The sequence below is a fragment of the Balearica regulorum genome, chromosome 3 (genome assembly GCF_011004875.1).
Source record: "Balearica regulorum gibbericeps isolate bBalReg1 chromosome 3, bBalReg1.pri, whole genome shotgun sequence".
Taxonomy (NCBI): Eukaryota; Metazoa; Chordata; class Aves; order Gruiformes; family Gruidae; genus Balearica; species Balearica regulorum.
Window position 1 is genome coordinate 50,102,042 of NC_046186.1, and position 13,379 is coordinate 50,115,420.

The 13,379-nt window shown below is 45.1% G+C and overlaps 1 protein-coding gene across 2 annotated transcripts in view; it reads left to right on the top strand.

Moving 5' to 3' along the window:
* The window catches only part of SOBP (sine oculis binding protein homolog), a 122,272-nt gene that overhangs the window by 64,765 nt on the left and 44,128 nt on the right, over window positions 1-13,379 (top strand). The window contains exon 5 of one of the 2 annotated variants that reach the window (XM_075747823.1): window positions 4,041-4,136. The exons of the other annotated variant lie outside the window; for it this stretch is intronic. Coding sequence (XP_075603938.1) covers window positions 4,041-4,136 — 96 coding nt within the window. The remainder of the gene's footprint in view (window positions 1-4,040; window positions 4,137-13,379) is intronic. 2 annotated transcript variants of the gene reach the window in all.

Sequence of the window (13,379 nt, forward strand, 5' to 3'; positions counted from 1 at the left end):
AGACTTAGATTGAAGCTAAGAAATCCCCTGTCTGGATCAAGATAATTTTTCTCTGAGAAAAAGGAGAAACAAATATCTGTGCACTTGGGACAGAAGGAAATTCTGCTGTGGATTGTTCTTCCTCTGTCTTGTTAAAAAAAGGAATCTTGACTTAATATATAGTCTGTTTCCAAACTATTGGCATCTTTCACAAATATAGGCTGGCTGCCTTACGAACAGATAGCACAGTTTGTGTAGCCAAAGATAGTTGTCATCATGCACTTATTAATGAGTACACATATCTCTGAACATCAAATGCTGTGCTATTTTCAGAGAGGTCCTTTCAGATCCCATTTTCTGTTCTTTTTTTAATTATTTTTTCCTTACCCTCCTGCCATTTTCCTTCAAAGCTCAGTGGTAGAAAGCAGAGGGAAGGGACCTGGGAAAGGAGATGTTCTCATCCGTCCAGCTTCCCCACATCAGGAGCTACTCTGTGCATGTCATTCCTGACAGATGTTTGCCTAATCTGCTCTTAAAAAACTCCAGTGACGGGGCTTTGACAGTCTCCTTAGGCAATCTGCTCCAGCGCTTTGCTGTACCTATCATTAAGAAGGGTTTCCTGATATATAACCTGCAATTAAAGGCCACGATTTCCCGCGCAACCCGTCATCAGGCTGACCTTACAGCCAAGCCAGCTCCACCAAGTCGACTGCAGTTTCCTCGCTAGATCTTCCTTGCCAACGCTGCTCCTTGGGTAACGCGCTCTCTTCTGCCACGAGTAGCTGGGGTGGTGCGAGTGCCGCCGGTTTTGTCGAGTGTCCAGCCCGACGTCCCACGGGCCGGCGATGGGCAGGTTTCCCTCTCGGATCCCATGCAGCTGACGGGAAGGCGGCTGCCTGCCAGGAGAGGCTATTGAATTAGGAGATGCAGTAAATCCCAGGAGAGGTGCTGCCACAGTGAAGTTGCAGCAGTTTTGCGCTGATAAAACTAGCAGCGCTCACTGTGGTCCCAGGCCTCGGAACAGGAGCTGAAGCCTTTTTTTGTCCTGGAACAAAATGTGCTGTGAGAGCAGTTGTACCATGTACTGCATATATGTAATCAATTGCATCTAGCACTTTGGACATACATTTTTTAATGAGAGCATTTCTATAATGATTTTAGCAGTTTAAAAGCATTTTAAAAAAACAGGTCATAGTTTTGGCTTGGGTTTTGGTTTGTTTTTTTCTTCCAGTTGCTTCCTTTTAAACAATAGCAGATGAAATCCATCCCATGGCAGCCAGGCCTGATGGAGAAGCTGTAGGTACCAGCAGCAGTGATTGAGCCTGAGTCAGCGTAGATACAGGCGTATCACAATATTACCATGGCAAGATAAACTTTTTAAAGATGCTTAGAAGTGTGCTGAATATTGTAAGAGTGTTTCCTTCTGCAAATTATTTACAACTGGAAGATGGTAGTAATGAATTAATCTAAAGCAACTGCAGAATTAGCCCTGACTGCTGAGAATAGGTATTTTTTACAATGGAAGCCAGCTAGCTAAACTAGGTATACTTCTGCCACCTGAGTAAATTATAGCAGTATGTAGCTAAACTGATTTTGAGACTAGGAAATTTTGGTGACACCCAAAGTTAAATAAGGTTTGGATCAGTGCCGATGGGAGGGGGGGCATGTTGCCATCAGCAGGGGCGACTAACCTTTGTGTAACTGGCAGTTCTGGTAAGCGGGTCTGTCTCTGTATTTTGACACATGCACTACAAACACCCTGATATCCATTTCATTTTACAAGGTGTGTGCGTGCACCAGGATAACGCTCCAAAGGGTCACTGTCAGGTTACAATGTGCCAGCCGTCACGTGCACAATGTCTAGAATAGTGCCAAGATACAATTTCAGGGGTCTGGGGGCACCGATAGCATTCAGAGCCCTACATAACACCTGTGCCCCACGCAACGTCTCGCTCGTTCTCTGTCACTGAGCGTCCCGTTGGCACCTGTGATGCCGAGCTGACAGGTCCATTTCTGTTTGTGCGAGGCATTTTTAAGGCATTTGTCCCCCAGTTGTCTTCTAGATGACCTGGAAGAGCTTCAGTGAGTTGCCTGTATTCCTTCATGGAGGAGAGGAAAGGAAAAAGTTTGTTTTCAAAATGAGAATTGAGGGTTGTTTGGTTTTTTTACAAAACATGGTCAAATTTGGACATTGTGTTCCATGCAGCGTGGGAGGTAGATCTATCGTGTGAGAGAGGTTTCAGTTTCAAACTAATAATTAGAAGAATACATTTAAACCTTTGTCAACGTAAAAGTGATTTCAGGTGCTCAGGAATGCTCTGCCTCTTCCTTGTGGTTTGAAGGAAAAATTTTAAACATTTTCCACCCTGCAGCTATTGAGGGCAGTGAAAGAAAATACCTATAAACTGCTAGGAAACTTACAGAATAAACTCATTTCCCACTTCCCGCTTCTTGTAATAATCATCAATTGTAGGTACTATTCAAAACATACTTTTGGACAAACTTTGCTCTTTTAAAAATGGTATTTTCTGTCAGGCAGAGTTTGTTCATGCCCCGTGGCTGACAAGCAGCAGCCCAAGTCGAAGCCCGCTGGAGTCACTGGGCTTTCGATGAGGTACAACCCCTTCGTGTCTTCCTAAAACTCCCCGGTGCTGTTAACCCACGGCTCCCCTTTCCCACCCCGTCTCCCTGGGGAGAGGCAGACACCTATTTGAAGGCAAACAAACCACAGAGCCTACAAGGTGTAAATATCTTTCATAAATGCCAACGCTGGAAAAGCCTGGGTGCCGGGAGTGTGACACACGATGACAGGCAGTTCACGCCGCGCGAGGGGGGGACGATACGCCAGCACTGCCGCAGCCGCCGAGGTGCGCGTGCATTGCACCCGGGCGTCCCCGGAGCCCCCTGTCCCGGGGTTCGGGGGACACATGCGGGGCAGCTGGAGAGACGGGGAGCGGCACTACCTGCTCCTCGCCCCATCGCCTCTGCCCGCTCCCCTCGCCCCCCTCTCTGGTCACAACCCTCCCCCCTTGCCCCCCCCCCCCCCCCCCCCCCGTCGCCCTCCTCCTCTCCCCAGCTTCTTCGGGCAGGGGCTGATTTAAATAGGTTGGCAGGGAGCCAGGAGCTCATCATTTTAATGCAGTGTAAAATGGAATGTGCATAATTATATGCAAGCCATATGTGAGGGAGACAGCTCAGCTGTGAATTTTGGGAGGCTGCGAGAGGGAGAGAGCGAACAGTCAGGGATCAGATGAGATGGAGCGGAACGGAGTGCAAGTGTCACCCAAATGAACAGTGTAATGAGTGTATTGCTGACACTCCTCCTTTCACCTGCTTCTCCCTTTTGCTTTAACTGGAAAGCAGAAAATGCTGTAGATGAGAAGGGAAAAATACTATCTGCAAGCAGGATTGCTAATGGGCTCTGGTAATGTCTCCATTTAAACTTCAGCTTTCTTAATTAACAGCATAGTTCCAAATAACCGTAACTTTTAATGCATCTTTGTCATTAAATATTTTGACCGCATTTGACTGCAGGATCATTGTTCTCGCTAGATGATTGCTCCTTTCAAAGCTTCACTTAAACATGGAGGGGGAATCCATTTATCTATAATAGTATTACATGTAAATTATGAGTATGAAAACTTTTTTTTGGCCTTGCTGTTGAACTGAAAATACAAGTACGTTATCTAGGGATTGCTTAAGCATGTCAAAAAGTTTAAACGAGTACGTATGTAATGTAATCCTGAAAAATGCAATGGAGTAAATTGAAACCCTGAGTTACTCACAGTTTCCAGCTCAAATATTTCATTTTGGGTTTGTCTTTTGTTGTTCTAATTATTACACCACAATGAATTTGCATGTTCAACCTAAGCTATGTAAGAAAACAGCATCCCAAGTTCTCATATCTAAAAGGTGTACTGCGTATTTAAAGAAACTTTTTAATAATGTTGTGTTTTGGGATTCCCGTCTGTTTTAATGATCTGAGCTGTTATGCTTTTAGCTATTTTTTTTTCCTTCCATTATTTGTAAGTCCCTAAATAGGCCATTATATTTCCCTTCAGGCTAGAGATGAAGATGGACATGCTGAAAATTTTCCCCAGCAGCACTATGCTAAGGAAACTCCAAGACTTGCCTTCAAGAATAACTGCGAACTACTTGTAAGAATAACATACTTACAACAAGTCTAGATTGTTACTTTAGCACAGTGAAAACCGTTTTTTTTTTTTGAAAGGCTTTTGTTCATTATGACATACATTATGAAATATGATAGGTTTTTTTTTTTCCTGTTTAGCGTTCTAATGCTAGTTCTGCTATCCGTGAACAATTTAAGATCTCAAATTGCTTGAAAAATCTCTTATATTTGATGACAGCACGTGAATGGCCTTGTCGTACTACCTTGTCTCGCACGGTAATTCAGGGAGACCCACGCAGGGAGCGGCTGGTGATCCACGAACACCCCCACCCCACCCCGAGGTGCCCCAAAACTCACTCTCCCGTCCACCTTTTAGCTCTGCCTTGGTTTTGGGCAGCGGCGCCGCGTTTTGTCCTGCTGACACGCAGTACTCCCTTTAGAGCTCACCTCTTCCTCCCCTTCCTAGCTGCATGCAGGCGGGAGCATCCTCTCCTCCTCTCCTCTCCTCTCCTCTCCTCTCCTCTCCTCTCCTCTCCTCTCCTCTCCTCTCCTCTCCTCTCCTCTCCTCTCCTCTCCTCTCCTGCGGGGAAAGAGCGAAAGCCAGGAAGGCACATACAGGGAGCCTGGAGTGTTTACAAGCCATAAGAGAGATGGTATCAGCTGTGAAAGGATCTCTGTTCCAAGGCAGGGTTAATTCGCTGTTCATTTTAGCATTTGCAGCTAGGCAAGATTAAAAGCAAGCAGGGATGCCTATTATATTTCTATTAAATGAATCTGTTGGGACCTAATGTTCTTGATTAGCTTGCAAAAATGAGTGCTCCACGATGAGTTTTTCTGTTTGCCTAAAGTAAACAGAGAATGAATTGTAGCACATTTAAGAGAGATTCAGGCATGGCTTTTGAAAAGGGAGTTTCAGATGAATTGGTAGATCTCTCCCTCACAGTCACCTCTCTTCTCAGCCGTACTTAAGTAAAATGTATCGTTTGGCTAAATGGATGTATTTGTGGAGAGTCAGAACATGGGATTATATTTTGAAACAACACCACTTTTTTTCTCATTATAACTATAGAAGAGGCGGGTGGCGGTGGAGGAGCAAGCTGCGTTTCCTCTGCATTAAAACCCGTGTCTGCCTCCCCCCGTAGAGGATGCAGGTCCAAACCCTAATCTTGGTATATCCCAGGTGCAACGTCCAGCAAAGTCGAGGACGTAACCCAGTGCGGAAGCCGGCCCCCAGATTCAGGCAGTTGGTGAGAGAAGCCCAAACTGGAGGGCAGCAGCCCAGGGGTGGTGGCCAGTCCCTGCTCCCGGCAATGCTTTTTAGAGCCACAGGTGTCACTCGGGAGGGTCAGTTTGTTCCCAGTATAATTCTCCCCAGCCAAAAGCGACGTGACCCATGAGACCTGATCAGGCTTCCTCTTAAAGCCCTCGCAAAGTTCCTGTTGGTTTCACGGGCAGCAGGGTTATGTCCTAAGGAGAGGAAAATAGACAAACACAAAAAGCGATTCCCTGGTGCAGTCACAATTCTTGTGCCAAATAAGTGAAACTGTTTCTTCAAGGCCATGCTTAATTACTGTGCCGCTGGTCAAATCCGGCCTGACGAGCCATTACAGCACACCAAGATGCCCCTGAAGTCAGCAGGGCTTCTTGGTGTTGGAGGAATTCAGGACTAGAGTTGGGAGATGACACGATATAAAATGTCATGTATTATTTCAATTGAAAATCTGCTTTCTTTTTAGTGCAAGTAATCAATGAACCGATTAACCTCCTTTGTGCTATTAAAATCAAGCATTCTTTTAATGCCCAGTTAATTATTCCTCTATTAATATGCATTTAAGTTTTTGCTTTATTATATCACTCCTGTACCTGGCAAAAGCTCAAGTCCTCCAAGTTAGTCTTTCATGTGCTTTTCTGGACAAGTTTCAGTTCTTGTTTAAGGAAGTAATAAAAGCAATTTGTCATAGTTTTATTTTTCCTATGCTATTGGAAACAAAATTGGCAGGGATGTAATCTGTACTGAATTTGTATGTTAAAAATGTAGACAAATAATGAATATGTACCTCTGCTATATTTAAAGATGTATTTTAGGAACTTTCAGTGCAAATATGATATTGAGCCTAGGCTTGGGGGGGGGGGGTGGGCGGGGGGGACTAGTGTTATTTGTCAAAGATGCTACGTGTTTCACAGAGAGGTAGTGGTTTTCCTTCTATATTTTTACTTTTTGGGAAACAATGCTATATTAAAATGTGCTCGAGAGTAAAGTGAATTTCATAGGAACTGGGAATTAAGATGGCATCTTTCTCCTAAAGGCTAGTCAGTATTCCTACATTTGTGATAGGAATTGTCTCCTTGGAAGGGGAGAGGGGAAAAAAAATGAAAGAAGTGGGGACAGCTGCTTCCTCTAAAGAAATATTTTCCCAATGGTAAAAACTTACCCAGAGTCTAACAATGCAAGTCAGATGCTGGCCGAGTGAAAAGCTGAGATTTTTTAAATGAAAGAGAAACTGAAACTTGTTTATGCTTTTGAGAGTCGGGAAATCCTTGGAGTTTTCTCAGTGCAGTTGAGAGTAAGTACTGTAATAGCCTGTCAGGTGAAATTGGGGGCTTTGGCTCAAAAGTGCTTTCTTTGCTTTAGGGTTCAGCTGCCATTTTCCAGCAAGGTTTGTTCCGGCAAGCGCAGGCTCCTCTGTTTGAGAAATGCTCGTGCTGGGAGGGTGCTGCCAGGCGGGATCCAGGGGCTGGGGCGATGCTGCTGGGTCTGTGTGCCAGGGCTCTCCCGCAAGAGCTGCGCTACACCGGCTGAATCTTAACATCCCAGGTCACAGGCACGCACGGCGAGCTTTAACTCCTCAGTACCTGGAGGGAATTGAAAGCATAGTAACATGGAGGATTACAAATTGTATGCTGTCTTCATTGCTGACTCCTCAGAAGAGGAGGTAGTTTGGGTGGCAGGTACAACTCAGCTATTTAGGTTTGGTGGGGGTTTTTTGATAGAGAGAGCTTGATAGGAAATAGGAGGAAGAAAGAGGTATAATTTAGGCAGAAGAAACCCCTGAAGTGCTGGCAGTAGTTCTGCGCATTAAGAAAAGCAGTGACAATTAAAGGTTTTAGTTGGTGTAGAAAGCCATTGTGCAGTTACAGGATTAGGTTAAGGTATTCATTTCCCACGCTAATTCCGGATACATTGTGTCATGCCGTTTGTTGTACAGCACAGAAAACAAAGCGGTTAAGATGAAGATGTCAAATTTTCCTCGTGAACTTTTCAGTATTTTTGAGAATCGTATTTTCTTAAGTTTAGTTACCCATGATACGTACTGGGAACTACATAAAACAAATTCATTTTTAAAGAGCCGGGCCATGCTGCCTTGGCCAGCTGTCCACTCTTCTCCCATAGGCACTGCCTCAGGATTTTAATTTCTTATTCCACAAGTGGCTGGAAGCTTTTCTTTCAGGCACATCTCTTTCTTTCCAGAAGGAAAAGGCAGAATGTAGTCCTCTGGAAGCTGATTGTCAAGGAGTGGTACAGTCCAGCTAAGAGTGGATGTGGGGAGAGAGATGCAATTAACTGCGGAGAAAGGGTAGGCTGGAGTGAAAAGGCCAGTGAAAAGCCCAGATCCCTGGCTCTAGCCGGCTGAAATTCCTGAGCCATTGCCTAGAGAAAGGAAAAATCCATCTGGCACCTACCCAGGTTAGTCAGGGTAGGAAGAGCCATGCTTGGATGCCTTTTAACAAAAGTGGGAAAGAAAAACCAACAGTTCGTCCCAGTGACCCAGAATATTGAGTCAAGGTTTCAGATTGGCACGCTGCTGTATGAGCAAGGAAGGGTTTGATGGGTTAAGGAAATTAAACGCCAGGTTGCTTTCCAGATCATTTGTTTATGGAGGTGATCTGAGTACCACCTACTGCTATGGGATTATATGTAAAGCAAATAAATAAGCAAACAAAACATAAACACTCTGAAAAAAAATAATTTCTAGTCCCACACCCAGCTGCGATCCACGTTTTTCCTGCAGTAAAATTATGATCTTTTTCTCTTTGAAATCAAAAAATCTGTTCCTAGTAGTTCTGCTCTGGGAGGATAAAATCGTGAGTCAAGTTTGCGATGAATTATAAGGTAGTCCTGGTGCTTGGAAGCTGTGATGTAAAAGACACAAAATAAAACATGCTTGTTATTGGATTTAATGCAAACTCACCCTCATCCAGTTATCTTTAATCACTAACAAAAAGAGGCAGAGAAAGCTCTGAAAACATATCTACAACTGAAACGTGAAATGCAAAACCTTCTCCTACAAGCCAAAGGCCTTTGGGGGAGGGTGTGTCAAGGCCGAGAGGAGCCAGAGCTACAGCTGATGCTTTGCTTGAAGTCACGTTGCTTTGCTCTACTGTCCCAGCACTAGAGGCAGACTCAGGAAGCATGGCACACGTGGGGCATCCGGACAGGGCAGCAAGGATGCAGGCAGGTTAACCTCAGCGTTACGGTACTGGAATCTGGGAAAGATTTCATACCTACAAGATTGATTTTAGAAAGCACTGAGAATATTTCTGATCAGATGAGGCCAGTAGGTTTTCTAGTTGTAGGCAAGTTAAATGTAAATACGCATATCAGTATCCTTTGGAGGCCATGAGAGTTTCGGTTTCAGAAAGTGAGGTTTGAATGCTTTTCTTTTAAGGTACCTGACCTGTTTCCTGTGCCCCAGTGTCAATCAAAACCTCTCCCTGTTAGTGCTTCAGCGTTAAAAGAAAATACCTCTCAGTCCATTTAGAACCACAGTGCCTTCAAAGGAGGACTGAGCTGGGAGAGATAGCTCCCCTCTCTTGCCTTTTCACCCTTTTTGTATCCCATGCTGCCTTCTTATTCTTAGCAGAGAGAGAAAGCAAAGGCTCTTCCCCTTGCAGCTCTCCCTGGCCTGCCCTTCACCCAGTTAGAAGCAGACTGGCAGAGGGAGAGCCCTTCCTTCATCCTGGCCCAGGCTTTGGGATGCACAAAGCTTTTGGCCAGAAAGCTGGAGCGGGACTGCCGCCCAGCAGCTCTGAGGGATGCAGGGCCACATCCAGCCTTTAAGCTACCGACCTTGCAGTCAGGAGGCGATTTTGCCACCCTGGAGAGGCGGGAGGGGAGAGGGGGATGAGACCTGTGACACCCTGTGGAGCTCCAGGTCGTAGAACTACTAGTACCAAGCCTGCCAAAAGTTAAAACCTCCACGGCGGTGCCTACCTCTGTTTCAGCATCACTCGAAGCTTGCTGCATCTCACCACTTGTGCTACTTTTTGGTGGTTTACCAATGGATTTCATCAGTTTCTTGCTCAGTTTGCCACCACAGCCTGAGAGCAACTGGTACTGCTCCATCAGCTGCATCGTGGTGTACGCAGTGATTCGAGCAAATGGCTGTGCAAAACCCATACCAGCCGACAGAGAGCCCGCCGTTGGTTTCAAGGACTTTGGATCAGGCACAGAGAGCTGTCAGATTGGCAGTTATGGCTCTGGAACAAAAAATATTGAGAAAAGCAATTCTAGCAGTGAATTGATACCGATGTTCTTAAAACCTCAGTAATCTTGGCCACATGAAATTCAACCTTTCTTGTGACTGAAATAACAGCGAGGCTTAGGTCATATTGTAGACTAATCGCCTGTAACATTTCATTTTCAAAAACTAAGTTGTTCATGAGTTATAGCAGAATATTTTAAAAAGAGCCTCCCCAAAACCCCACCGAAAAAAATGCATTCTGTTTCTTTTCAAGCAAAGGCAACAAACCAGGCAAAATTATTGTAAAGTTTTTTTGGTCCTTAATTGCTGCCAGGCTGAACAAAGAGCTATATGGTGTTGACCTCACGCACGCTCCTAAAGGCTGTTGAAGTCCATGGGCGCTGGGTCAATGCGCTGAAAAAAGGCAGTGCTCAGCCCACGGGCAGATTTGCAGCCCCAGAGGGAGAGGGGAGCCCCAACACCTGACTCCACCTGACCCACCCTGCCCGCTGCCTGCCTGCACAGGTAGGCACCCACGGGATGCCTGATAGGCATCTCGCCGGGATAATGCAGGACCACGTACAGAGCTGCAGCCTGCCAGCCGCCCCGCGATATGCTGTCCCTGGGAAATGATAGGCTCTGCGCCTGTCTACACAGATCTATTTACTGGTTTAGAACAAATGCGTCCACTGTCTTGCCCGGCGCATGGGCTGTGACCTTCTTGCCCTGCTTTTTAATTGTATTTTTTTCTACCCCATAATGGAGGTGAAGGACGTTGCTCATGTTACGGCAGCATGGGCTGGACTTGGGAGGCTTGGGTCCTCTTCTGGGGCCGCAGCAGACCTTCTCGAGGGTCTTGAGAGACTTCCTTGGTCTTTCAGGCCTTCTGTTCCGCCGCGCCACCATCCTCCTAAAGAAATACGCTTTTTTTCTTTTTTTCTTGACTCACACCATGTTTAGGACTCCACAACCTCTGACCCAAAGCCCAGTGAAATCAATAGGATCCCTCCCGTTAACTTTCGGTGGGCTCTGAATGACACCCTGTATTCTGCAGACAAGGAAAGATGAATGACTGCTTTGAGACATCTTCCCCCTCTCTGACCAAAAAGTGCTGTAGGCTGGCTAACAGCCAATTTGAAGTGTAGAAAACATTATTTTTATTAATAATATTTAAGCTGAAAGCTGCAATCAGAGACCAGCTGTAGGAGATTATAGAAAATACAAGCCTGTCATAGCAAGTCTGATACAGCAGCTCTACTGGAAATAAGACCCAAACCTCACTCCTTCTATACTCAGCGTTAGCGAGTGACCACGACCTACAGCGTTAAGGAGGGTGAGGGATTGCTCGCGCCTCCCGCGGAGGTGGGCAGGGGAGTGCCAGTAACCCTTGAGAGCAGCGAGGAGGGTAAGTCTCTGCCAATTCCCAGCAACATGTAAAATACAAGGTATAAAATCCCCAGGAGCATGGGGAGCGGGGAGAAGGAGGGGAAGGAGATGGGGATAAAAGGAACGAAGCTCCCTCGTGGCCAGGGATGCGGCTTCCCGCACAAGCAGGCTGGTACCCCGGTAGCTCCACATAATCGCCGCCTTTTTGGTCCAGTGAACAGAATTAAGAAAGACGATTCAGGGAGCTAAAGAGATGGAATAAAAGGTATGACAGCGGGTGACACAGGAAGATGGACAATGGGAACGGGGCAGATTTGGGCAAGACTATGGCTACCGACGGTGGGTGTTTGGCCTCCCAGAGCCAGGAGCGAGTCACATCCCCTTTCCCGCAGCACTTGCCTCGGGTACGCTAGAAATAGCAAGCAACTTCGCCCCAGTGTCTCTAGTTTAGCATTTTCCTTCATACCAATACGGGAGCATTCTTTTAGGATGTGACACTTGACACTTTGTGAGCACAAGCCTGCCTTTCCCCAGAAGGAGGCATGTTTTCTAATTTTTAACATCACCATTATTATTTTGAAAGAGAAGCAAAATGCATTTGTTAAAAAGGAAAATAATGAAAATCCCATTACAGCTCCAATTTTGTCATCTTCCTTCCCAGAACAAGCATTAAAGTTTTTATTAAGAAATGTGCAATTACTGGTGACCTCTGAATAATTTCTCCAACCTTAATTTTTCCTCACTGCAATACTGTCTTGTATTACTCTATTTTTACTCTTTGCTTTCCTCATTGGATGTGTTTACTGAAGTTATAATTTTCATATTAGACATGTTCTCATTGAAAAATTGCTTTTTCAAAAACGATTTTAAAAATACTAATCTTTTTATTGACCAGGAATTTAAACAAGTAAAAAGTTAAGAAACCCTTAGCTGAAAATGCATTTTAGCAGGCTACTTCTTAATAAAGATTTCAAGAAATTTTAAACTAAGAAAGCCTGAAAAAAATGGTCAGTCATCCCCCCACCCAAACCTCTATAAAACTGGAAAAAAATAAAATAAGGTTTGTATCCCTTGGAAAGAAAACCAGTTGTGAATCGTGGCTTTGCTTTATGAAACTGGCATTCATAACCAATTTAAATAAAATTCAGACAGTTTTTATAGAACATTAAAGAATAAAGATATGCCTTGTTCCAAAGGAAGTGAAGTGCGGTGGAATAAAATTCATCGGATTTCCTTCCACGTAAATTGGAAATAAAATTTCCAAATTCATCACCCAGAGCCATAAATATTTTCTTCTCGGGGTCTGTGCAGGAGATGCAGATGACTCGGTAGGGCCCGCGGGGCACCCTGGCAGCTACCTGGGAGGAGCCGTCCCTCGCCCCGCATCTCGCCACGGCCGTCCCTGCAGCACAGGCTCAGGCCATAAAACTGGCTTTAGTCCCCTGGTGCTCAGGTCCTTTTGCACCTCTGACCCTGGCTCTCACCCATGCAGGGTGTGAATGAGAACGGGTTTGGTCAGGTCTGAAAAGATGTCTACATGGACCAGTGGGACTCTCTGGAGCAATGCAGTTGCCTCGTGCCTCATCTTGCTGCATGCGTTTGTCCTCCCCATTAAAAAGAAAAAGAGTTTGAAGGCTTTGACCTGTTTTAAGAGCCAACATACAGCGGTAAGAGTGGTATTTTGAAAATCAGGGGCCTGTGCTCTTTTGATTTCTCTGAGTTAAGATCCAGCCCATGGGAAGGAGGGTTGAGAAGAGCCCGGCCACCATTCAGCTGGACTGCAGGGAGGCTCGGGGGTGCTCTGGGATACTAAGTGTGTGCCACCCTCTTTTTGGGAATCTCTAGCACTGTGCAGGACTTCCAGGAATGATGTCGCAAGAAGGCAGATTAATGCCGCGCGGTTATCTGAAGGCACACCGAAGAAGATCTGTCTGCAAGGAGCGCACATCTAACTGCTCACTGCTGTCTGTAGCAGACACCTTTTTTATATCGCAGTGGTGGACGTGTATTATATTGCTTTCGGGATGGGAAAAAAAACCCCAAAATATAAATCCTGCATTTTATTATAGAAGTTAATACCAATAATTACTTAAAATCTAATGAATTTCAGTTCTCACTTAATTGCTTTTGAGTAGTTCACTTAACTTATTAAAAAGAAGCAAGGACATATTCATTTAATGAGCAGCAGCAGCCTTGGCCTAGCATCTGCCTACATTCTCTTTTCAATTAATCAATTATAGTCCAATGGTGTGTAATTACACATTAAGAAAGTTATTGGATATCGCAGCATGGCTGTCCCAGGGGGCTCATGAATACACTAATATAACACACCTGTAATGACCTGTTCTCAGATCTGCAAATTGCTCCCATTTCTCTCTCTCTCTCATTGCTAAATGAAGATGAGAGCAATTACCATTAAC